Source organism: Vanellus vanellus (genome assembly GCF_965231255.1).
Source record: "Vanellus vanellus genome assembly, contig: HAP1_SCAFFOLD_35, whole genome shotgun sequence".
Taxonomy (NCBI): Eukaryota; Metazoa; Chordata; class Aves; order Charadriiformes; family Charadriidae; genus Vanellus; species Vanellus vanellus.
Window position 1 is genome coordinate 528,230 of NW_028128889.1, and position 22,362 is coordinate 550,591.

Genomic DNA, 22,362 nt, shown 5'->3' on the forward strand with positions numbered 1-22,362 from the left:
AATGCTCTTTTATGTCAGAGGTAGCTTTTACCTGTGATCACTCCTGGTTTCTGTCGACCCGTGTAAATGTCTTCCTGGAATGACATAGGTGATTTGGGAGACCTTACTGTGACAAATGGAAAAAGTTCTGGTCCGAGGTGTCTGTCCTCTCTTCACTGTCATTTCTTTTTTGAACAGTCCTGCATGTGCAGAGGGAACAAATGTCCAACAGCAGCCCCACCACTGAGTTCCTCCTGCTGGCATTCGCAGACACACGGGAGCTGCAGCTCTTGCACTTCTGGCTCTTCCTGGGCATCTACCTGGCTGCCCTCCTGGGCAACGGCCTCATCATCACTGCCATCGCCTGCGACCACCGCCTCCACACCCCCATGTACTTCTTCCTCCTCAACCTCTCCCTCCTCGACCTGGGCTCCATCTCTACCACTCTCCCCAAAGCCATGGCCAATTTCCTCTGGGACACCAGGACCATCTCCTACTTGGGATGTGCTGCGCAAGTCCTTCTATTTGCCTTCTTGATCTCAGCAGAGTATTTTCTTCTCACAACCATGGCCTACGACCGCTATGTTGCCATCTGCAAACCCCTGCACTATGGGACGCTCCTGGGCAGCAGAGCTTGTGTCCACATGGCAGCAGCTGCCTGGGGCTATGGGTTTCTCCATGCTCTGCTGCACACTGCCAATACCTTTTCAATACCTCTCTGCAAAGGCAATAGCCTAGGGCAGTTCTTCTGTGAAGTCGCCCAGATCCTCAAGCTCTCCTGTTCAGAGACACACTATCTCAGGAAAGCTGGGCTTATTGTACTTAGTGCCTGTTTATTCTCTGTGTGCTTTGTTTTCATTGTGCTCTCCTATGTGCAGATCCTTGGGACCGTGCTGAGGATGCCCTCGGAGCACGGACGACATAAAGCCTTTTCCACGTGCCTCCCTCACCTAGCTGTGGTCTCCCTGTTTATCAGCACTGCCATGGTTGCCTACCTAAAGCCCCCCTCCATCCCCTCCCCATCCCTAGATTTAGTGGTGTCATTTTTGTACTCAGTGGTGCCTCCAGCAGTGAACCCCCTCATCTACAGCATGAGGAACACGGAGCTGAAGACTGCCCTGAGGAATCTGATCCCATGGTTCTTCAACCATCAACAGTAAGTTGCCTCCCCTTCTCTGTAGAGTGCCCAGAATTTATTTTAAAACAGGCCTCTGAAAATCATACTTTGAAGTAATTTCTTGCAATGTTATCACTTCTCTTGTGTCTCTGTCCTGTTGTGACTGATCCTTGAAGAACCATGTGTCACCTCTTGCTTCCCTAATAGCATCTCTGTAATAAAAGGGGATCCCCTGAGTGTGGTGCCTAAACGCTGGGCTCTCCTTGGTACAGTTGCTGTCAAAAACAATCCCAAGGAAATGGACTTTCTAAGTGTCTTTCCACCTTGTTTTCTTTTCATATTTGGGTGAATAAACTCATGGTATCACTGGGGTCTTTCAGACACCTAACAGTTGAAGGCTCATTCCTTGCTGTTGAGGGGCAGTAGAGATGGTGAAAGAGCTCCCAGTCACCTTCCTCAGGTAGTCACATGTGTGATGGGGCTTATGGCAGATGTCAGTCCATGTGGAAAGGAATCTGGAGTGGTCAGGGGAGGATGGGGACACTCCATGTCCTCTGGGGTGAGAAGTGAATGGAGACTAAGAAGGTGAAACACCCTCAAGTTCAGTCCCCCCAGGAGAAAGCACCAAAGCCAGGTGCCCACCAACGAGGACTCTGCCATGCCGTGGGAGGCAGTGAAGATGCAGCAGGCCCAGGGAAGGGAGACTGGAGAGGTGGGGGAGCTGCCTGAGGAGCCCCAGGACTCTGGTGCTGTGCTGGGGAGCAGGGCAGGCGGGGAGGCCGAGCGGGGCAGAGGCAGTGTGGGCGGGGGATGCCCCGCAGCTGAATGCAGGAGAGCCCGAGAGTGAGCGGGCTCTGCTGGCACTTGGGGCCAGCTCCAGCCCTGGGCTGGTGGGGAGGCTGAGAGCCCGCTCTGCCCGCCAGCAGCTGCTGTGGCCTTCCGAGGGGCTGGGGCTGTGGGGGGAGTGCCCAGAACCCCGCAGTACCCTGTGGCCAGTGCTGCTGTGGGGCCAGCCCAGACTGGGCTGCTCTGCTGGGCTGGGGAGAGGGCAGGGGAGGTGGGGCAGAGCCAGGGAGGCTCTGGACTGGTCTGGAAGTGCCCAGGAGAGAGCAGTTCTTCCAATGACTGGGCCACATAATAATACACGGGACCATAACGATACATAATGGTCTACCATGAAAGATAGTAAAGGTGGAGCCCAACAGACCAGAAGACAATAGTGTGCCTGGTCCCCATGGCTCCAACCATTTGAAGATAATAACTATAATCCATCACTACTCACAACATATGGGTTGTGGCCACAAAGCAAGGCAATACCAGGATGCCAAGATTGCTTGCTAAGTTCTGGGCTTGCGTACTTGCTGGCTGAAAATACTGGAATATTCCATTGTCCAGCGTGGAAAAGAACCTGATGAAAGTCAATTATCTTGGACCCTATAAGTAGTGATTCTAGTTAAGACCCTTTGAGCTCTCTGGATCGCAGCCGGCTGTGGCCAGGATCTCCCCTGAGCGGGGACGCTGCTCAGGCTGACACCCCGAGGTCTAGAAGGCCAGGGCGAGAGAATCCCTCTTGAGCCTCAACTACTGCCCCTTGAGGAACACCGATGCATCGTGAGTATTTACCCTAAACTTGGGAAAGAGAAATTGTGACTATAGGCTAGCCTCTCTCCCACCCACCCACCCACCCACCCACCCCTTTACCTATATGTTTGTGATATACACATTAGCTTTATGGATGTGGATGTTCTGCCCTTTGTCCGTGCACACATAAGAGTTAAAAGTAGTACCTGTCAGCTCGTTAGAGCCACCCGCTATTACCAAATTCCTGATTCCAGCAATCAGAGACCTGTGTGTATGCATGTGTATGCTTTCCTTATGTGCATATGTATTAACCTCAGATGCGTCTTCTTGCCCATATGTATATGTATTGATTTGGAATACTCTATAGTACATTAGTGTGAATCTTACATCTTTGAATCTGTATTTAAGTCACTGTTCATTTATTCTGTTAAATCACTTTGCAAACCTGTAAACCAGTGAATGATTAAGTGCTGCTAAAATTCAACCTCTTGGTCTACTTTAAACACTTATAAATTTTTAATCACTGTAAATCATAACCATGTCAAATATTTCCCTCTGCGACACCGCTTGGCATGATAAAATACATCAAGGCATCGTTACTCAGCATCAGATCCACCTGCACAGCGCCTTTCCCTACCTGTAATCACAGCCTCCAGTTTTCTGCTCTAACAGACCCATGGGGAGGCTTGCTCTGGAATGGCCCTCTGTGGGGCCAATTAATGCTCCAACACACTTTGGCGTTTGCTGCTGACTTTAACTCCTGGACAGGTTGTTCACTCTCCTCTCAGTATCTGAGGTTCATGGGCTCAGCACCAAATACACCATGGGGCTCGTTAAAGTGCAGAAAGCCCAAATGAGCAACATCTCTTCTGTAATTTTCTGCAGGCCTTCCAGGCTTGTACAGCTAATTGGAGAGGTCTCAGGAGTCTACTTACAGTGGAACATTTCAATGTGAACTTAAAGAAAAAGTGGTTTTAATTTTGAAGCATATTTTATTTTATGTTTTCAGTGTACAGAAGTGCTGGCAGCTTTCTCCAACTGATACTGAAGCAGAGGGTGTCCTGAGCAGATCTGCAGAGGCAGCAACAGCTGTCCCCTCGTGGTCCCCCACTGTATGTACAACTTTCCTCCCCACCTCCCCAACCCCACCACTTCTCTCGGGGGCCGCCTGGGACTTGCATTCTTTTCCTACATCACATTTCTGCACTGAACTCTGTAGATGAATGTTAACAGCTCCTTTGCACCAATTCCCGCCTGATTTACCCTGAGGCTTGGCTGTAAATAGACACAGGATCCTTATTAATTTTGAACAACCACAAGTAAAATAATGTTATCAATCAATAATTAATAAATTATATTAATTATTAATCAATCATAGTATAAATTAATTATGTTATTAAATTAATAAATTAATAAAAAGAAGCAACCCTCTTATCAACTGCATGGCAGGTCCAACACTCCAATAAGGTCCATCTTCCTCAAGCAATGACCATACATGACACATTTTAAACAAAAGCGCATAAAGTGGCAACTCCCTGAAGGACAAAGCAGTGAGAGGTGACTGAAGGAACAATGTGGAAGGAGAGGACAAAATTCCTGAGGATTAAGGGAAAGAAGATATGGCCAGAAAATACTGAAAATTTCATGAAATTAACCATTTCCACATGACTTGGGGAAAAATTGTGGGATTTAGTAGTATTAGTCAATCACTTCAGTGAGTGACAAAGTGCTCACAGCTTTTTAAATGTTGACAAAATTTCTCAGGTTCTCAGGCAGAGCTCAGCATCCATTCTTGGCCAAATTCCCAGCCCAGAGCCTTGTCACCAACTCATGTCTCTCGCGATCTCCCTGCCCATCTTCCTGTGGTCACATCTACCCGGTTGCCTCTGCCTCCTGATCCCATGGCCACCTCTAGCAAATGAAGTTGGGGTGTTGTGGGCAACATTTGACAGTCAAATAAAAAATCATTTGTCAATGTGGAAAGCAGTACTGAATCATGACTGAGAAAGAAAAGAACCTGTGTTCCATCATGTGCTTGTTAACATCGTCAGACTTTGCAAAACTCTTCCTCAAAGACAGACTCTCCTAAAAATCCCTCTGCAACCGTACAGAAATTGATATGCAAGAATAAACTCATTACAGTTGCTGCACACTAACAAGCTCCCAGGGGAAAGTCACAGGGAGTGGAGGGCCATGGCAGGAATAAAGAGGCTTGGAGGTTTAGCAGGGTCTGCTGAGGCTGTGGGTGATGAAGCTGTTTCAGGGAATTGAAGCGGGCTTCCCTGGGTGCTGATTGGAGCACAAACTCAGAGGCAGCGGTTTCGGGATGACAAAGAAAGGAGGCAGAGATGTCCTGTGTCGTGTAGCCCCTTGGATGTGCCCTGTCAAGCCAAGGGGCCCAGTGCTGATCCCCAGCCCATTGAAATGGTGATGCTTTTGGTCACCAGGAGCTGAGGTTTCCTTCTGGTCTCCACAAGGGCAGAAGCACGCAGAGTGCCCTTTGCTTCTCAGACCTGGCACTGCCCAGCTCACCCGAAACCTTTGCCTCTACCCTGACCCGAACACCTATCCGAGACCTCTCATCTTTAGCCCTTCCCTGAACACTAATGCCAAAGCTGAAACCCTCACCAGGTGCCTCAAGCCTAAACCCTAACCCAACTCCCTCATCCTGTCCCTCAACCTCCCTTCCTCTTCAACCCCTCTCCTAAGCCTCACTCATGTTTCCCAGGAGGTAGAAGGAGGAGAGGGATTGTGAGGTTCTGTGGAGAAAGGCCAGGGAGATGAGCTGAGAGGTTAGGGGCAGGCAAGAGGAAGATGAAGGCAAAAGTGTCCTTTCTGGAGAGTAGGTTGGGATGTCATTTCTGCTGGAGGAAGCTGGCTGCTCAGAAGCAGCACTGTGAGGTGCTCCATAAGCCTGACCATTTCAACAAAGAGAGAAGGGAGTGCGGGGAAGGTCAGAGGAGAGGTGCGTGAGAGGGACAGCACTTAGTTGCTCTCTGTGAGGTCCCTACTCATGCCATGCTAGCCTTAACCCTGGCCCTCACCTCTATCCCTAACCCCCCCCCAACCCACAAAGCTGACCAGTACTCACATCAATTACAAGAAGCCCTAAGAAGAATTCCAAACCCTCACCCTGAGCCTCACCCTGATCCCCAACCCTAAAAGGGAAGCTCTTACCCCTCACCCTACCCTGAGCATGAAGTAGAAACTCTCAGCAGAATTTCAGGTTTGCCTGAATGTAAACTGCTAAGAGAAACCCCAACCCCCTAAGCCCCAGCACCCTCCCTGAGGTGGGATTCTGAGCAGGAAAGCTTGAGGGTCTCGGGGAAATTCACAGAAGAACTGGTCCAGGGCATTGCCTTGGTGGACTGGTAGGGAAAATGTATTAGCGTTGTGCAGCAGAGCATGGAACAAACTGCAACCGTAGTCCGCTGTTGTCATTTTGACACAAGTCCCGCTGCTCATCAGGGTCTCACAGGACAAGGGTTTGCAGATGGCAACCTAGCGGTCGTAGGCCATGTGTTGTGGTTTCACCCCAGCCAGCAAATAGGACCAGGCAGCCTCTCTCTCAGCCCTGCTTTCCACCCCAGAAAGGTAGGGAGAAGAGGGAGAAAAAGATGAGAAAGGAAAAAAAAAACAAACTCTTGTGGGTTGAGATAAAGACAGTTTAATAGAACAATAAGGAAAAGGAAAATAACACTAATAATAACAAAAATGGTAAAAGAATATACAATACACAAGTCCCTCTCACTATCTGGTATATTGGTTTCCCAGCCCGACCCAAGCACAGATCACAGATTCTTCAGGCCAGCAAGCCTCCATTTACATACTGAGCATGACATCATCATGTTATGTCTGTGCTCCTTCTCAGCTTCTGTGGGAAGCTGGAAAAAGTCCTTGACCAGTATAGACTTCACTTAGCAACAGCTAAACCAATACTCATCATTGACATTCCTTTCATACCCAATCTGAAAACACAGCAACGATTAGAAAGAAAATTAACTCTCTCTCAGCTGAAACCAGGACACCGTGACAGTGAGAAGAGGGCACTAAGCTCACACCAAGGAGACAAAGAGAAAGGCCTGTGCAGCACATCCCCTGTAGGAGATGGCCCTGGTGTCCCAGAGGGAACTGGCCATGGATTTGGGGAGAGCGGCAGAGATGGTGCCAAGGTCCAGCAGGGAGAGGCTGAGGAGGAAGGAGTACATGGGGTGTGGAGGCGGTGGTCTCAGGCTATGGCTGTGATGATGAGGGGGAAGCGAATACTGCTTTAGCCCGAGGGCTTCCAGCTTGGGATGAGACGCCTGCATTCCCTCAGCTGAATCGCTGCCCTGCACAGGGGAAGCCAACCCCTCCCTGTCCCACCCTGTGTGTCCTTTTATTTAGGGCAGTAATGGCATTTCCAGAGGGGAACATTTACAGCCTTTGCAGGCAACCACACTCTGCAGTGACAAACCATGCTGCTGGAATCAGTCTCTCTCTGCTCTTTAGAGAGGGACAATTGGTGATTCCTTCTGCTGACTGCAAAGGACATTCCCCAGGGGTGACCTGGAGCACCAGGGGAATCTCCAGGGAGCCGGGGCGGAGACAGTGACCCCTTGGGCTGGGTCTCTTCTCCTGAGCTGATCCAGGCTCCTAGGACAGGGGGAGCTGGTGGCAACCGGGCAGCGCTGCGGTGAGACAGCTCTGCCCAGGAGCAGCTCCTCTGCAAAGCCCAGCAGGGCCGGGGGCACTGCCTGCAGGTGACAAGGGGAAAGGAGAGAACACGATTTCAACAGCTCTCTGAAGCGGGAAGACAGCTTAAATCTCACTGCAGGAGAAATCCCCCAACAGCCCTTAACATGGTAAGTCTCTGGCTGCAGGGCAAGGCAGAGGAGAACCCTGGAGGGCTCCTCTAGAGCTGGCCCAGCTCATGGCTGGGAGGATGTGTCTCAGTGTTTCTGCCGGCTTCTCTAGCACAGAGGAGGAGGACATTTTGTGGAGCTGTTATTAGCTGCCAAAATTGCCAGAAGGACAGGGCATGCCACCTCCCTTCTGCCAAGGATGGCTGCTGGGGTGGGAAGCCACGGGGTGCAGCCCAGAGTGCCCCGGGCTGTCCTTCAGAGCTGTGTCCCTCCACCCCTGGGAGCTGTATGCCGCGTCAGGGACTCTGCTGCTGCCGGGCTCAGCACTCAGCCTGCCCAGGGAGGTCCCCACGGCGCTGCAGGGAGAAGCTCTGGGTAGACGGAGAGACCCACGGCAGGGCAGGGTCCTTCTGCCTGTCAAGGGGGTGATGGGTGGGTCAGGGCTGCTCTTAGCCCCTGCTCACAACCGAGACTTCTCTGGAGGGGACTTTACATGAGTATGACCAGGGCAGCCTTGTCTTGCTCAAGCCTGTTCTTTCTTGAAGCTGTGCTTGGAGTTTTCGCTGGTTTGTCTGCATGGGAATGGAGATAAGGCTGGCTGGCTTAGAAAAGGGCTGGGGCTCCTAAGCCACCACTCTGAGGTTTACGAGGAACCTCAGCAAGTGCCTTCAGCACCCATCAGTCTGCACATAGCACCAGCATCCCCTTTCCAGCTTCCTCAGGCTTTGTGACATGCTGGTTTGCTCCTGCTACCGTGGAGATGCCCATGGGCAGTGCCCCTCCTTTGGGAGGTGTCTGCAAAGCAGAGCTGAGCCTGCAAAGGGTGGGATGAGGTCTGTGAGTGATGAGGGGGCACAGAGGTGGGGACAGAGAAGCAGCTCCCAGCAGGGACAGGTTTAGGAAACAGAGACATAGGGAGGGAGGGAGAGGGTGCTGCTACCAGAAATGCCGAGGGAGGGGGGATTCGGGCACCTTCCTGCCATCCCCAGCAGGGCAGAAGCCTTCCCCAGAGCAAAGCCTCTTTCTCCTCTTCCACCCAGCAGAGCCTCTGCCCTCCAGGCTGTGGCCTTTCTGCCTGAGTGGCCTCCTCAGCAGCCCCACCCCCAGGGAGGAGAAATTCCTGAGTGACCATCTGCCTGTCCCTGTCCTGCCTGCCTTGGCAGGGACATTGAGGCATTTCTCCGTGTTTCCCCGGCTCTCTGTGCTGCCTTTTCCCACCAAGACTGCAGGCTCTGAGCACTGCCATGGGAGGGTCTGGGACTGAGTTCACATACACCCCCACCGCCCTCCACCCCCACCTCAGGACACCCCATCTTTAGGATATTCCTCTCTTTCTTGGGGGTGGAGGGGCTGCTGGAGTGCAGGCTGCTCTCCATCAGCTCACCACTCTGCCGTAGCATCTCTGTGTCATCTGGGAGCCCCCTGGAGAAGACACATCTCCTCACTCAACACTAAGGGACAGCCCCTTTACATCTCAGGACCCACAATATTTCACTTCCAGTACAGAAGAAATGCAAAAAAAAATCTGTTTTAAAAACAATCCTCCAGTGTGGTGGGGCAACTCGAACAAATTAAACAAATCAAAATCTCCAGAGCTCTATGCTGTAGTTGAGTGAATTGGGAGCAACAATGGTAAAAAGCTCTTCTCTATCAGAAGCAGATTTCATCTGAAATCACCCTGTGTTCCTGTTGAACATTTGCTGCATGGCAGAACTGACTTCTCCAGAGCCCTCAGCAGCACCCCTGCTCTCCTGGCAGCCTCAGCCAGTACCAGTCGCAGCTCAAGGAAAAGGGAGCTGCACAAACGTGTTAGTGAAAAGACAGAGGCATTTTGAGGGATTTCTAAAAAAAATGAAGTAGGTTTTCCTCAGATAGGTGTACCCTAAATTTTCACTGTCTTTTCCTCACTGGACACGACCCTGTGGCAAGAGGCAACAGATGGCCAACAGCAGCTCCATCACTGAGTTCCTCCTGCTGGCATTCGCAGACACACGGGATTTGCAGCTCTTGCACTTCTGGCTCTTCCTGGGCATCTACCTGGCTGCCCTCCTGGGCAACGGCCTCATCATCACTGCCATCGCCTGCGACCACCGCCTCCATACCCCCATGTACTTCTTCCTCCTCAACCTCTCCCTCCTCGACCTGGGCTCCATCTCCACCACTGTCCCTAAAGCCATGGCCAATTCCCTCTGGGACACCAGGACCATCTCCTATGGGGGGTGTGCTGCACAAGTCTTTCTGCTGGTCTTCTTGATTGGAGCAGAATATTCCCTTCTCACCAGCATGGCCTATGACCGCTATGTTGCCATCTGCAAACCTCTGCACTACGAGACCCTCCTGGGCAGCAGAGCTTGTGTCCACATGGCAGCAGCTGCCTGGGGCAGTGGCTTTCTCAATTCTGTTCTGCACACTGTTACCACATTTTCAATACCACTCTGCAAAGGCAATGCTGTGAACCAGTTCTTCTGTGAGATTCCGCTCCTCCTCAAGCTCTCCTGCTCAGACTTAAACCTCAGAGAAGCCGGGCTAATTGCAGTTAGTGCATTTTTAATCTTTGCTTGTTTTGTTTTCATCATGCTGTCCTATGTGCAGATCTTCAGGGTGGTGCTGAGGATGCCCTCAGAGCAGGGACGGCACAAAGCCTTTTCCACGTGCCTCCCTCACCTGGCCGTGGTCTTCCTGTTCATCAGCACTTTAATGCTTGCCTACCTGAAGCCCCCCTCCATCTCCTCCCCAACTCTGGATCTGGTGGTTACTGTTGCATACTCAGTAGTGTCTCCAGCAGTGAACCCCCTCATCTACAGCATGAGGAACAAGGAGCTGAAAGACTCATTGAAGAAACTCATCCTACCGGTGGTACTTCAGAAGCAGTGAAATGCACAAGTCATTTCCAGTTTATCTCAGACAAGTAGTATGCTTTTGTTTTTTTTTCCTTGATAATCATGGTCATACATGAACTATTGCAGTCATCCCTCTTCTCCAGGGACAGAAAGCCTGTCTGTCTCACCCAGAGGGTTTCTGTAAATGTTTCTATCACTACGTTATAGCTGGGCTCCTATGTGTCATCTCTCTAATGAAACAGGATTTTGTTAGTGCAGAGCCCGAGGCTTGGCATTGACTTCCAAAACTGGTGTCAAGAACAAGTTCAAGGAACTGAGGCCCAAAAGGCTGCAGGGAATATCTGCTCAGCTCTTACCAGCAGTGGGGCTGTTGCTGATGCATCTAGAACCAGCTGTGCGTTGCATGGGTTGGCCCCTTGCCTCTTCTCCCAGAGACCATCCCTGCAGCCCCTGCGCTACCTACACCCAATAAATGGGGTTATTCTTCCCCTGTGTAGACATCACCTCCTTCACCTGGTTTACCTTCAGGAGCTTTCTGTTGGCCAAACTCTCAAGTGTTTCAAGTCCCTTGGACTGAAGCTCCACTTTTCCAGCTCTTAAAAGCAAGTGTAAGATGGCTCATCCTCACCTGTGATAGCTCTGACAGGATAATAGCATCAGGAATTGCAGGACACTACACGCAATGACATGGGGCATACGTTGAAAGGATTTGCTGCCCAAGCTAGAAAGTACCGCAGCCCCAAGAGCATGGTGCATGGGGAAAGGGTTATCAGGGTAGGCGGATCTGAGTGTATAAGGATGTTTAAAAAGAAGAATGTGAGAGGGGGAGAAGAGGATAAACGGGAGTGAAAGAAGACAAGGCAGTGGTCAGGGCTGTTTGGGATCCCTGTGAAGCAGTCCTACGCTTGTTGTGAATTACATCTGTGGTCAGGGAGAACCTGAGTGCTTTCTGTAATGCTTACAAGGTGACAGAGAAGGAAGGACAGTGTCATTCAGGCTTGAAGGGACCTCAGGAAGCATGCAGACCAACCTTCTGCTGAAAGCAGGGTCATACCATATAACTTAGTGCTATGTCCAGACGGGTCTTGAAAACATGCAGGAGGGAGCTGGTGCACACTCTCTGGGAAACAGCTTCCACAGCTCAGCTGTCCTCATGTTGGAGAAGTTTCTGCCTACATCTGGCCTTATGCTCTCCTGTCTCTCATTGACTCTTGTCCTCATGTTTTGCTCTGCCTGAAAATGTCTTCTTGGACATATCACCGTAGGCAGTTACACTGCTACGTGTTTCCCCCAAAGAACTTACCTTTGCCAGACTGAACAAGCCCAGCTCCCTCAACCTCTCCTCTCAGGGCGAGGTCTCAAGCCCTGGCTGTCTCGGTGGCTTCCCCTGAACTGGTTCCAGTTTATCAATGCCTCTCTTGCATTGTAAGAAGTTAAAACCTGGGAAACATTCTGGATGTGGTCTGGCAAGTGCTGAGCAGAGAGGGATAAAGATCTCCCCTGGCCGTGCTCCTGCTTATCCAGCCCAGGATACCTACAATCCAGGGCCTTGTATCAGAGCTGAAAGCCAGCCAGGCAGTCCGTAGCCTCTGTCATTGCAGCGGGCTACCCAAATCGAGGGGCAGGACCTTGGATTTGTCTTTGTTGGCTGTCGTAATGTCCCTATCAGCCCATCGCTCCAGCCTAGCTAGGTCCCTCTGGATGGCAGCCCTGCCCTCTGATGTAGCATCTGCTCCCTTTGATTTGGTGTCCTCCAGAGCAGGGCTGAGTGCGAATCCCTGCATGGGGCACCAGTGGAGCCGCACAGGGACCAGGCACTGGGCGAGGCAGCCAAAGCTGATGGGGACATCAGAGAGCATTGAAGGCTGACATTGGAACTGTGTCAGGGGACATCTCCCCACCCCGAACACAACTGCCCCATGGGGTTTCTGTGCAGGGGGGGCATGGGACCACATTTAGGGCAGCAGGGCTGGGCCAGCGAAGGGACAGGGCACTGACAGGGGACACAAAGCAGCCAAAAGTAGGTGAAAGCAGGGACAGGCCACAGAAAAGGGATTGATATTTATTGCCTTTGTGTCACGGGTGTGTTTTTTGAGAAGGCAAACCTCAAAACCTGGAGTTGTTGGTTGCAAGGGAAGTCAAGAGCAAACACAAGGAGGAGCACATATTGTCAGGAACATCATGAAATCCCACAAGGACAGATGCCAGCTTCTGCCCCGTCAGTAGACTAACCTTGGCAAAGGCAAAGGCTGAGGGCTGCCTGGCTGGGGAGCAGCCCTGTGGGAAAGGTCTCGTTGGGCAGCAAGCTGGACAGGAGGCAGCCATATGCCCTGGCAGCCAGGAAGGCCAAGAGCACCTTGGTCTGTAGGAGCAGGAGCACGGCCAGGAGATTGAGGGAAGGGACTCTCCCCCTCTACATGGCATTCATTAGGGCACATCCAGAATACCTTGTCTAGCTTTGGCACCCCCAGTACTGAAAAGGTGTGGGCAAGTGGAGCAGGTCTGGGGAAGGGCCCTAAAAATGCTTGGGGATGGGTGGGGCTGGATCACTTTCCTTGTGAGGGAAGTCTGAGGAAGCTGGGTTTGTTCAGCATGGAGGAGGCTGAAGGGAACCACAGCAGGGGGGGCTCATCCTCTTCACCATGCGGCCACCCAAGCATTGGAACAAGCGCTGGTCACCCTGAGAAGTCATGCAGTCCTCCATTCTTGGGGGTTTTCAATACTCAACTGGATCAAGCCCTGAGCCAGCAGGTCTGGCTGAATACCTGACGCTGCTTTGTGTAGGAAGTGTGACTACAGACCTCCCAAGGTCTACTCTGAATGAAAATGATGGAAGCACCCTCAGTGAGTTTGCAGACGACAGGAAGTTAGGCGGGAGAATTGGTCTGCCTGAGGGTAGGATGGCTCTAAAGTGGAATCTGGACAGGCTTGATCCATGGGCTGAGACCAATGGTATGAGGTTCAACAAGGCCAAGTCCTGCCCTTGGGTCACAACAACCTCATGCAGCACTACAGGCTTGGGGACGAGTGGCTGGAAAGCTGCCCAGCAGAAAAGGACCTGGGGGAGGGGGCGGGTGTTGGTTGACAGCCGGCTGAATATGAGCCAGCAGTGTGCCCAGGTGGCCAAGAGGGCCAAAAGCATCCTGGCCTGTATCGGGATTAGTGAGGCCAGCAGGATGAGGGCAGTGATTGCCCCCCCGTCTCAAGTACTTTGTTCAGTTTTGGGCGCCTTGCTACAAGAAAGACATTGAGGTACTGGAGCATGTCAAGAGAAGGGCAACGAAGCTGGTGAGGGGTCTGGAGAACAAGTGTTATGAGGAGTGTCTGAAGGAACTGGGGTTGTTTAGCCTGGAGAAAAGGTGGCTGAGGGGAGACATTATCAGTCTCTAAAACTACCTGAAAGGAGACGTGTGAGCCGACTCGTGCTGGACACAGGAACAACCACAAAACCACGGGTGAAAGACAAAGAACCAATTTAATCTCAATACCACGCAAATCGGGGAATCTCCGAAGTAACACCCGGGCAGAGGGACGCGAGCAGGGCATGCAGGCACCGCAGAGCAGGAGAAAGTCCTTGTTAGCAGGAGCGTGTGAGCTTCGACTTGCTGTTCTCACCTGCTTTTCAAGGGTTCAAGTAGTGGTAGTTTTCCACTGTGCTTTGAGCTTCTTCAACAACAAGGCAGTGATCTCAGGTATGCCAGATAAGGTGTCCCTGAGTCCATCCCAGGCTTACGTTATCTAAGTGTGGATGTTCTACTTGTGATCACTCAAGGCTGAACAACAATTAGTGTGATACATGTGTTGTCCAGCAGCCCAAGTGGGAGTCACTTGAGCATGTTTACAATCCTCCTCGCCAGTCTTCCATTATTTTCCCATAGGAGGTTGTAGCAAGGGGGAGTCAAACTCTTCTCCCAAGTAATAAGCGAGAAGACAAGAGGAACTGGCTGCAAGTTATGACAGAGGAGGTTTAGTTTGGATATTAGGAAAAATGTCTTCACAGAAAGGGTTGTCATTCTGTGGAACACGATGCCCAGGGAAGTGGTGGAATCACCGTCCCTGCAGGTATTTAAAAGACAGGTAGACATTGTGCTTAGGGACATAGTTTAGTGGTTTAGTGGTGATTTTGGCAGTGTTAGTTTGATGGTTGGACTCAACGATCTTAAAGGTCCCTTCCAACCTAGACAATTCTATGATTCTATGGTTCTATGACATTTCCGTTGAGTAACAAGGTTCAGTGCGGACCTCCTTGCTTTCTAAACTCCTTTTTGAAGCCTAGGTCTGGCTGGATCCAATCTTAGTCTCAGATTTGGTGGGTGGTTCATGTCTAATGGAATTATTCTTACAACATTAATAATATGTGGGTATCTATATGGATTCGCAGTGTGTCAGAGTATTAATTCAGCATGCTATCAGTCACTGACTGAGGATCCATCGTGGTTAAGGGATCTCTCCACCTTGGGTAAGGAAGGATCTCTGAGTCTCAGATAAGGAATCTCTAACCTTGAGAGGCGTCCCTGCTCAAGGGGAGAGTCACCTGCCGTGCTGTCTGCCTGCAATCCAGGGAGAGCTCACACTGAGCCCATCCTGATGGTAATATTGATGGAGTGAAGTAGTTGGCTGCTCATCAAAAGTATAGACAAGACAGTTGTGTTTCACTCTGGTATCTTGTTCTGAACATTGGTTAACTTGTACTTTTGGTTTTGAAACCACCTAGGTGGTCAATGAGTCAGTGGTCATGATCTCCCCCTGCCGGAATTACCTTTTATCCACTTCTCCTCTGATCTTGGCAGTTCCAAGTGGTTTTCTGGGTTTGCTGACCAGGCCTACAGTTCATCGCTCTCTTGACAGGAATACCCTGCTTATCAACAATGCTACATTGTCTGGTGGTTCGATCCTTAATTGAATTGTAAATAAATCAAGTCTAATTACTATTTCTGTTTTTAATCTTAGGTAAATAATGAAATAGGGTTGGGGCAGTACAGAGGATTTGAGCAGCAGCAGGTTTCCTTGGTTGCTTCAATTACATTTTACATTCCGTTTTCCTGGTTTACGTCAATGTTACTACAACATGATCATATTTTGAAGCTCCTCAGTACCCAATTCCTGCCCAGTCCCAGCCACGTCCCATGTGGGGATGCACAGACAGCCCTGCTCGAGAGTCTACTGGGGTCTGGGCCAGGAGAGAGCCGGGGCAAGGCTGGACGTTCCCCTGATACAGGCACTGGACATGGTCGGTGAGCCAGACTGGGGGGTAAGAAAAGGCCCTGGGCCATCTTCCCAGTGTGTCCATGCCACCAAGGGCACAGACCAGCCTCCTCTCTCCTGCACCTCCACGCCTTTGAGCCCTTCCCCAAGCCCTGGCTCTGCACCACAATTGCTCTGGTGTGACTCCTCACCCTGCGTGGTCACACAGGACAAGCCAGACACTGAGGATTTTTACTCCTGGGCACTTTCCAGCCCAGTCCGGCTCCATCCCAGCTCTCTCCCAGCTCCCCTGGCCTCTCTCCATCCCAGAGATGGCCCCACAGCAGTGCCTGCCCCAGGGTGCTGCAGAGCTCTGGGAACTCACTCCAGAGCCCCAGCCCCTCGGGAGGGCACAGCAGCTGCTGGGGGGCAGAGCAGGGCCAGCCCCAGAGATGGGGGGCATCTGTGGCACAAGGACAAGGCAGTCAGCGGCACCCTGTGTCCTCCTCTCCAGGCTATTTGGAGAGGTCGGCAGCCCCTCTGGGCCACCCCCTCTCCCCAGGCCAGTACAAGAGCCCTGGCCCTGGGGATCCTCAGGCAGCTCCTGCTGCCCCGGTGACAGAGCGGCCTGCCCCAGGCTGCTGCAGCCAGAAAGGTCTCTTCATTTCCCACTCATTCATGCGCTGCTGATGGTGGGTCTCACAAAAAGAAGTTGCAGCTGCCTCATTTTTTTTTTCTTTAAATACAAAGAGAGCCTGACTCTTATTTACCCAAAGTCTCTGGGTCGCACAAGACAGGTGGATACTTAACATGACAGGATGAGTAAAAGAATTTCTTTTCAGAAAAGATCATCACAAGGGGAAAAAAGACAAAAAGAAGGAAAAAAGAGGGAAGGAATGGAAGGCTTGGCCCATCACAACACACACTGGGAATCATTTGCAGAGGAAGGTACGTAGTTCATGGCTGCTGAAAAAATGTCTAATCCACTTCCTCAGGGCATCCTTGATCTCTTTGTTCCTCATGCTGTAGATGAGGGGGTTCACTGCTGGAGGCACCACCGAGTACAGAACTGCCAGCACCAGATCCAGGGATGGGGAGGAGATGGAGGGGGACTTCAGGTACGCAAATACACCAGTGCTGATAAACAGGCAGACCACAGTCAGGTGAGGGAGACACGTGGAAAAGGCTTTGTGCTGTCCCTGCTCCGAGGGCATCCTCAGCACGGCCCTGAAGATCTGCACATAGGACACCACAATGAAAACAAAACATCCAAAAAAAAGAAAATCACTAACCAATAGAAGCCCAGCTTCCCTGAGTTTTGAGTCTGAGCAGGAAAGCTTGAGGATCTGGGGGATTTCACAGAAGAACTGGTCCACAGCATTGCCTCTGCAGAGTGGTAGTGAAAAAGTATTAGCTGTGTGCATTAGAGAATAGAGAAACCCACTGCCCCAGGCAGCTGCTGCCATGTGGACACAAGCTCTGCTGCCCAGGAGGGTCCCATAGTGCAGGGGTTTGCAGATGGCCACGTAGCGGCTGTAGGCCATGATGGTGAGAAATAAATACTCTGCTGACATCAGAAAGAAAAAGAGAAAAACTTCAGCAGCACATCCCAAGTAGGAGATGGCCCTGGTGTCCCAGATGGAATTGGCCATGGCTTTAGGGACAGTGGTGGAGATGGAGCCCAGGTCGAGGAGGGAGAGGTTGAGGAGGAAGAAGTACATGGGGGTGTGGAGGCGATGGTCGCAGGCGATGGCAGTGATGATGAGGCCATTGCCCAGGAGGGCAGCCAGGTAGATGCCCAGGAAGAGCCAGAAGTGCAAGAGCTGCAGCTGCCATGTGTCTGGAAATGCCAGCAGGAGGAACTCAGTGGTGGAACTGCTGTTGGACATGAGCTTCACAGGGAGCTGCCCAAGGAAGAGAACTTATTGCCAGGTTAGGACAAACATTTTGCAATATAACTCAGTGTTTCTCATAGAAACACTCCAGTTGCCTTATTCCTTAGTAGCACCTTTGTTCAGTTCCATTTCTGGAGCTCCTTTGGTTGCTCTTTGAGTGCGCCACGAGGAGCTCAGGCTCCACTGTGCACTCCAGAGTACTTGGTCCTACTCTGCAGTGCAGCAAGGTGGGGATTTAGATTTCCTACTCACAAGTAGGGCAGATTTTAGCCACTCATAATCATAAGATTACCAGGGGAATGTTCTTTTGGAGCTGAAACTGTCAGCATCTTTCCTGCAGTCTGAGTGAACCGCTGAGTCTGGGAGATGCAAAAGGATTGTCTGTGGCTTAGGGCAGAGTGAGGAGAGCTGGTCTGCCCTTCAGCCTTGTTCCTGGCTTCTTTGTGCTTGGTTTGACCTGGAGCACATTCACACTTGGTTTGACCTGGAGCATGTTCACACTGTCATATTATTTCCCCAAAGAAACAGAGGACAGTGGAGAAAGGAGGATTCACTTACAGAGTGCAGATCTGCATGGCAGGACCCACAGGGTGGGTGTCTGAGCTGCAGCTGAAACCCCACTCCCCGGCAAGTTGAGGGGAAGCCCAAGGGCGGCACAGACAGGAGGGGAAGGAAGGAAGAAGGAGCATCACCAGGGTTCTCTGCAAAGGCATGCAAGGTGAGGGAGAGCCTGCAGAGACGATGCTGGAGCTCTCTGTAAGCTGAGGCAGAGGGAAGTTGGTGTTTGTGTTGCTTCCCCGAGACTTTTGCATCCATCAACATAACAGCTGAAGAGTGTCTGTTCCCCACCCAAACCTGAAAGTTGAATTTTAATTCCTCCTTCATCACCCAGCCCACCCAGAGTAGAAAAGTCAAAGCACAGACTCCTTCACTTTCAGGTTACCCTCATAAATATTCCCCTTGAAAAGTCCCCTCAGGAACACCCTGGGGGTGATCTGGGGGTGTGAGCAGCCCTGCCCCACGCAGCACCCTCTTGACAGCAGAAAGATCCTGCCCTGCCCTGCCCTGCTGGGGATCGCTCCTTCCACCCGCAGCTTCTCCCCGCAGTGCCATGAAGAGCTCCCCGGACAGGCTGAGTGCTGCCCCTGGCAGGTGGCAGGGTCCCTGCCCTGGCACACAGCCCCTGGGGCACAGGGACCCTGCTCAGCAGGACAGAGCTGAGCACCCTTGGCTGCACGCCCACCCGCACAGCCCTGCAGCCGTCCCCGGGAGAAGGCGGCCGGCATGCCCGTCCCTCTGATGGTGCAGCAGGGAAGCCCTGCTCTGGAGCGCGTCCTTCTCCGCACTCAAATACTCTGCGCGCCGCCCCGCCAGATCCTATCTACGCTCATTTTCATTGACCGGCAGCCAGAGACTTACTGTGTTCAGCGCTGAGCAGATTTCTCCCCCAGTGAACTCTCACCACCCTCCAACCCCACACTGCCTTTAACTCTCTCTCACTTCTCTCGTGTCTCTTCAGCGCCTGCAGGCAGTGCCTCAGCCCTGCTGTGCTTTTCCGGGGAGCTGCTCCTGGGCAGAGCCGCCTCTCGGCAGCGCTCCCACTTGCCGTGAGCTCTCTCCGTCCCGGGAGCCCGGCCCAGCTCAGCAGCAGAGGACCAGCCCAAGGCGGCACTTTCTGTGCCCCCTCTGGGCTCCCTTGAGGTGTCCCTGGGGCTCCAGGGGAATCTCCTGTGAAAGAGGCTGAAGCAATCACTGATGTTCCCTCCTTCACCCGGGAAGAGACTCTGACTTCCAGCAGTTTCATTTCTCCTCTCACAGACAGAGTTAGCTCTAAATATCACCTTTCCTTGTCTCATCATTAGACAGGACACCCAGACAGTGCCAGGGAATGATCTTCTTCACCCTGCTGAGGGAAGGGATGCAGCTGCGTCAGTCAAGGCACCTCCTTCTGGGTTTGTAGTCCTGGGGCTGGAAGGGGACTCAGCTCCTCCCATGACTGCCACAACCCCACAGGTGGTGGGATTCCTCTTGCCTCAGCTCAGATGTGCCCAAAATAGGCTCCTGCAGGGGAGTTCCTTCTTTCATCTCCCATTGTAATTACTGGAGGTGGAGGCCAGGAGCGAGCTGTTCAGACACACACCCCTGGTGACATGTGAAGTGCCAGAGGGGACCAACATGGATGCTGGAAGCTGAAAGCTCTAATGGAGCAGTTCATAGAGACAGGGCAGCATCTGGGGACCTCTTGTTGGGGCTGGTAGGAAATTCTTTTGGCCAACTGAAATGACAGCAGATGCCCACACGTAAAAAAACTGAACCTGTAACTATTGCTTTTGTCCAGGACAGCCTATAGAGGTCTTCAGCTGACCAGATGGGGTCATGTGCCACTGGGGGAGAGAAGTCCCTCTCTTTCTGTTCTCCACCAGCTGTATTTTCTCCATGTCCTTTGAGTATAATGACAAAGGTTTCATGTGCATCTCTTTATTGCGTAACTGAATTCAGGGCAATTGCATCTCAATTTCATGGCCAAATACAGGCCTGCAGTGCTACGTGAGATGCCAGGGCTCTCCAGCAAAATTGTACACAGCTGACACGGACAGCTCAGGTCCTATAGAGGAACTCCATCCACTGACTGAAGCCCACCACTGCAGTGACAGAATGTGTGCCTGTTCCCTACCCAGTAGATGCAGGGAACTGCATGAATACAAAGCACATCACACCAGGGTCTCCACTCAAGTGCATTCCCTATGAAACCCTGATGGGGTTTCCCCCATCATTTAACCATCCCCTTGATGATACAATCATGGATGAGGCCAATGATTTTCACAGTTTGCCTGTACCATAGCATGTCCACTCCCAAGGACATTTTCAACATCATCTCTTCCTTCCTGACATCCACTTCAGCTCCCACAAAGCCCCTCACGCCTGCAGAGACACCACAGACAGCAGGCTCCTCTTCTGCTCCCACTGCACAGCCCATCCCCGTTTCTCTCTGGCTTCGGGGAAAGCACAGTTCACTCTTTGTGTGGGCACCTGATTTCTTCCTGACATTGCCGTCGGCCATCCACTCCAGCGTGTCTCTGCCATGGAGCAAAGACTGTGCACACATGAGGTCTTGGAGGCTTGGTAGCAGGTTTCCCCATGGCAAGTCCACTCTCAGCCCTGGTGCCGCAGCCCAGACATGCACCGGTGCCCTCAGCTTGGGGCACAGGCAGGAGGAGTCCCACGTGCCATCTCTTCATTCACTTGAGGGGAATAACAACGGAGGTGTGTTGGGACAGCCCACGTGACTGGGCTGCTGTGATGAATGGGCAGAGGATGATGATGAGAGACAGGCCGGAAAGATCGGGAGGGGAGAGCTGTCAGTGCGAAGGAGATATGCTTAGATATGTGGAGCTCCTCTATGGGACCGACAAATGGAGTGAGCCCTTATGGCTGAGGGTAACGGGAGAGGCTGGTAAGGGTGACGTTGTTGTGAGAGCAAAAGAAGACCAGAGGGCTCATGACCTCGCAAAATGGCCTTATGTGCAAAGTCTGAGCATAATTTTCCTTAGTTTCTCAGGCCTTATGTGTCCCCCGAAGGGGTCTGTAATGACCTGGTGTTGACTGGAAAGGAAACAAAACAGTGTGCAGACAATCGTTGAGGTTTCTGGATGGCGTTTGGACACAGCTCGGGAGATGGGTCTTTATAGCACAGCTGCCCGATGGGCCAACTATGGTGACCAAGAGCAGGTCACAGTTGTGAAAACCAGTGTCGTCCTCGGCTGTCATTCCCTTAGCCTCACAAGGAGTCAAACCCTTGAGAATGTTTTAACACCACAAACTGTTTGGTGAGGCGGGAGCTACTGGCTTTGCTTTTTTGCTTTTTTACAGCAAACCAGTGACTGTTCTTGCATTCAAAGATTGTAACTGGCACCTTAAATGAGTACCTTTAGCCCAAATTACAGCTGTGATCAAATAAAACTTCTCCTCCTTCCCATACATCGTGTGGTCAGAGCGTTCCTGGCAAAGCACCTGGTTGGCTCAGTGGGAGCAGATGGCAGGTTCTCAGGCCCATAGCTCTTCAGATGAGCTTTCCTGCAGAGGAGACAGCCAGGTGGGAGGCAGGAGCAGGAAAGAAGCTGTCTCCATTGCCACCATGCACCATTGCCTGAGTGCAGCCTGTGCAGTGAAGGTTCCAAAGCAGTGAGCTGAGGGAGCCGACTGAGGGTTCCACTGGCAGCTGGATTAGAAGGGAAGGGTGGGCTCCAGCTGTAGGGCAAACACCATAGAGGTGGGAGTCAACAAATAGAAATGGGATGGGATAGCCTGGGCATGGGCTCCTGGGGCTGCGTCTGATGCCTTTGGGTATGTGCAGTCTCTGCATGGAGAGAGAAAAGTACCAAAAGCATTCAGTGTCCAAAGAAAGGCCATAAATTGTGCTGGCAAAGGAGTTCCCCCTCTTCCTGGACCATCACCACCAGTATGAGGAATGAATGTTCTCAGCTTGGACTGGGACGCCCAGCACCTTCTTTTCAGTGTGAGGCTCCCAAGATAAACTGTCATTCAATATCTCATGTCTATGGGAGCAACAGCACAAACATCTGTGTCCTTTGGGCCTCCCTCTCCTGCCTTTCCAGCCAGGGCAGAGGAACAGGAGAGGCTTCTCCCAAAGTGGAAGCCCACCAGGACTGGAAGGAGCCATGCCCACTTGCTCCCCTTGGCTAGCAGAGGAGCAAGGGAGGCCCCTGTGCACCTCCTGTGCAGGGGAGAGGACACCTGTCTGGAAGGACATACCCACCGCTCTGCTGCCTTCAGCTGCCAACAAGGCAGGTCCCTCTGCCTCAGAAGGTCTGAGGCTTTCTCATGCTGTGTGAGCTGATGCAGTCATCTGAAGGGAACTGAGGTGAGTGCAATCTCTGGGTGTTTTCTTGTCCTGCTCACCA

The 22,362-nt window shown here is 51.9% G+C and overlaps 3 protein-coding genes across 3 annotated transcripts; 2 read left to right on the top strand and 1 right to left on the bottom strand.

Annotated features, from left to right (window-relative positions):
* Nucleotides 1-368: 368 nt before the first annotated feature.
* Nucleotides 369-1,139, top strand: LOC309683865 (olfactory receptor 14C36-like; the record flags this gene model as incomplete). Its single annotated transcript, XM_082499855.1, has 1 exon — nucleotides 369-1,139. One exon carries the CDS (start codon nucleotides 369-371, stop codon nucleotides 1,137-1,139), a length of 771 nt encoding a protein of 256 aa, XP_082355981.1.
* An 8,320-nt stretch (nucleotides 1,140-9,459) lies between these two features.
* Nucleotides 9,460-10,395, top strand: LOC309683866 (olfactory receptor 14C36-like; the record flags this gene model as incomplete). The annotated part of the gene is made up of 1 exon (XM_082499856.1): nucleotides 9,460-10,395. One exon carries the CDS (start codon nucleotides 9,460-9,462, stop codon nucleotides 10,393-10,395), a length of 936 nt encoding a protein of 311 aa, XP_082355982.1.
* A 6,082-nt stretch (nucleotides 10,396-16,477) lies between these two features.
* Nucleotides 16,478-17,434, bottom strand: LOC309683867 (olfactory receptor 14C36-like; the record flags this gene model as incomplete). Its single annotated transcript, XM_082499857.1, has 1 exon — nucleotides 16,478-17,434. One exon carries the CDS (start codon nucleotides 17,432-17,434, stop codon nucleotides 16,478-16,480), a length of 957 nt encoding a protein of 318 aa, XP_082355983.1.
* Nucleotides 17,435-22,362: the final 4,928 nt, after the last annotated feature.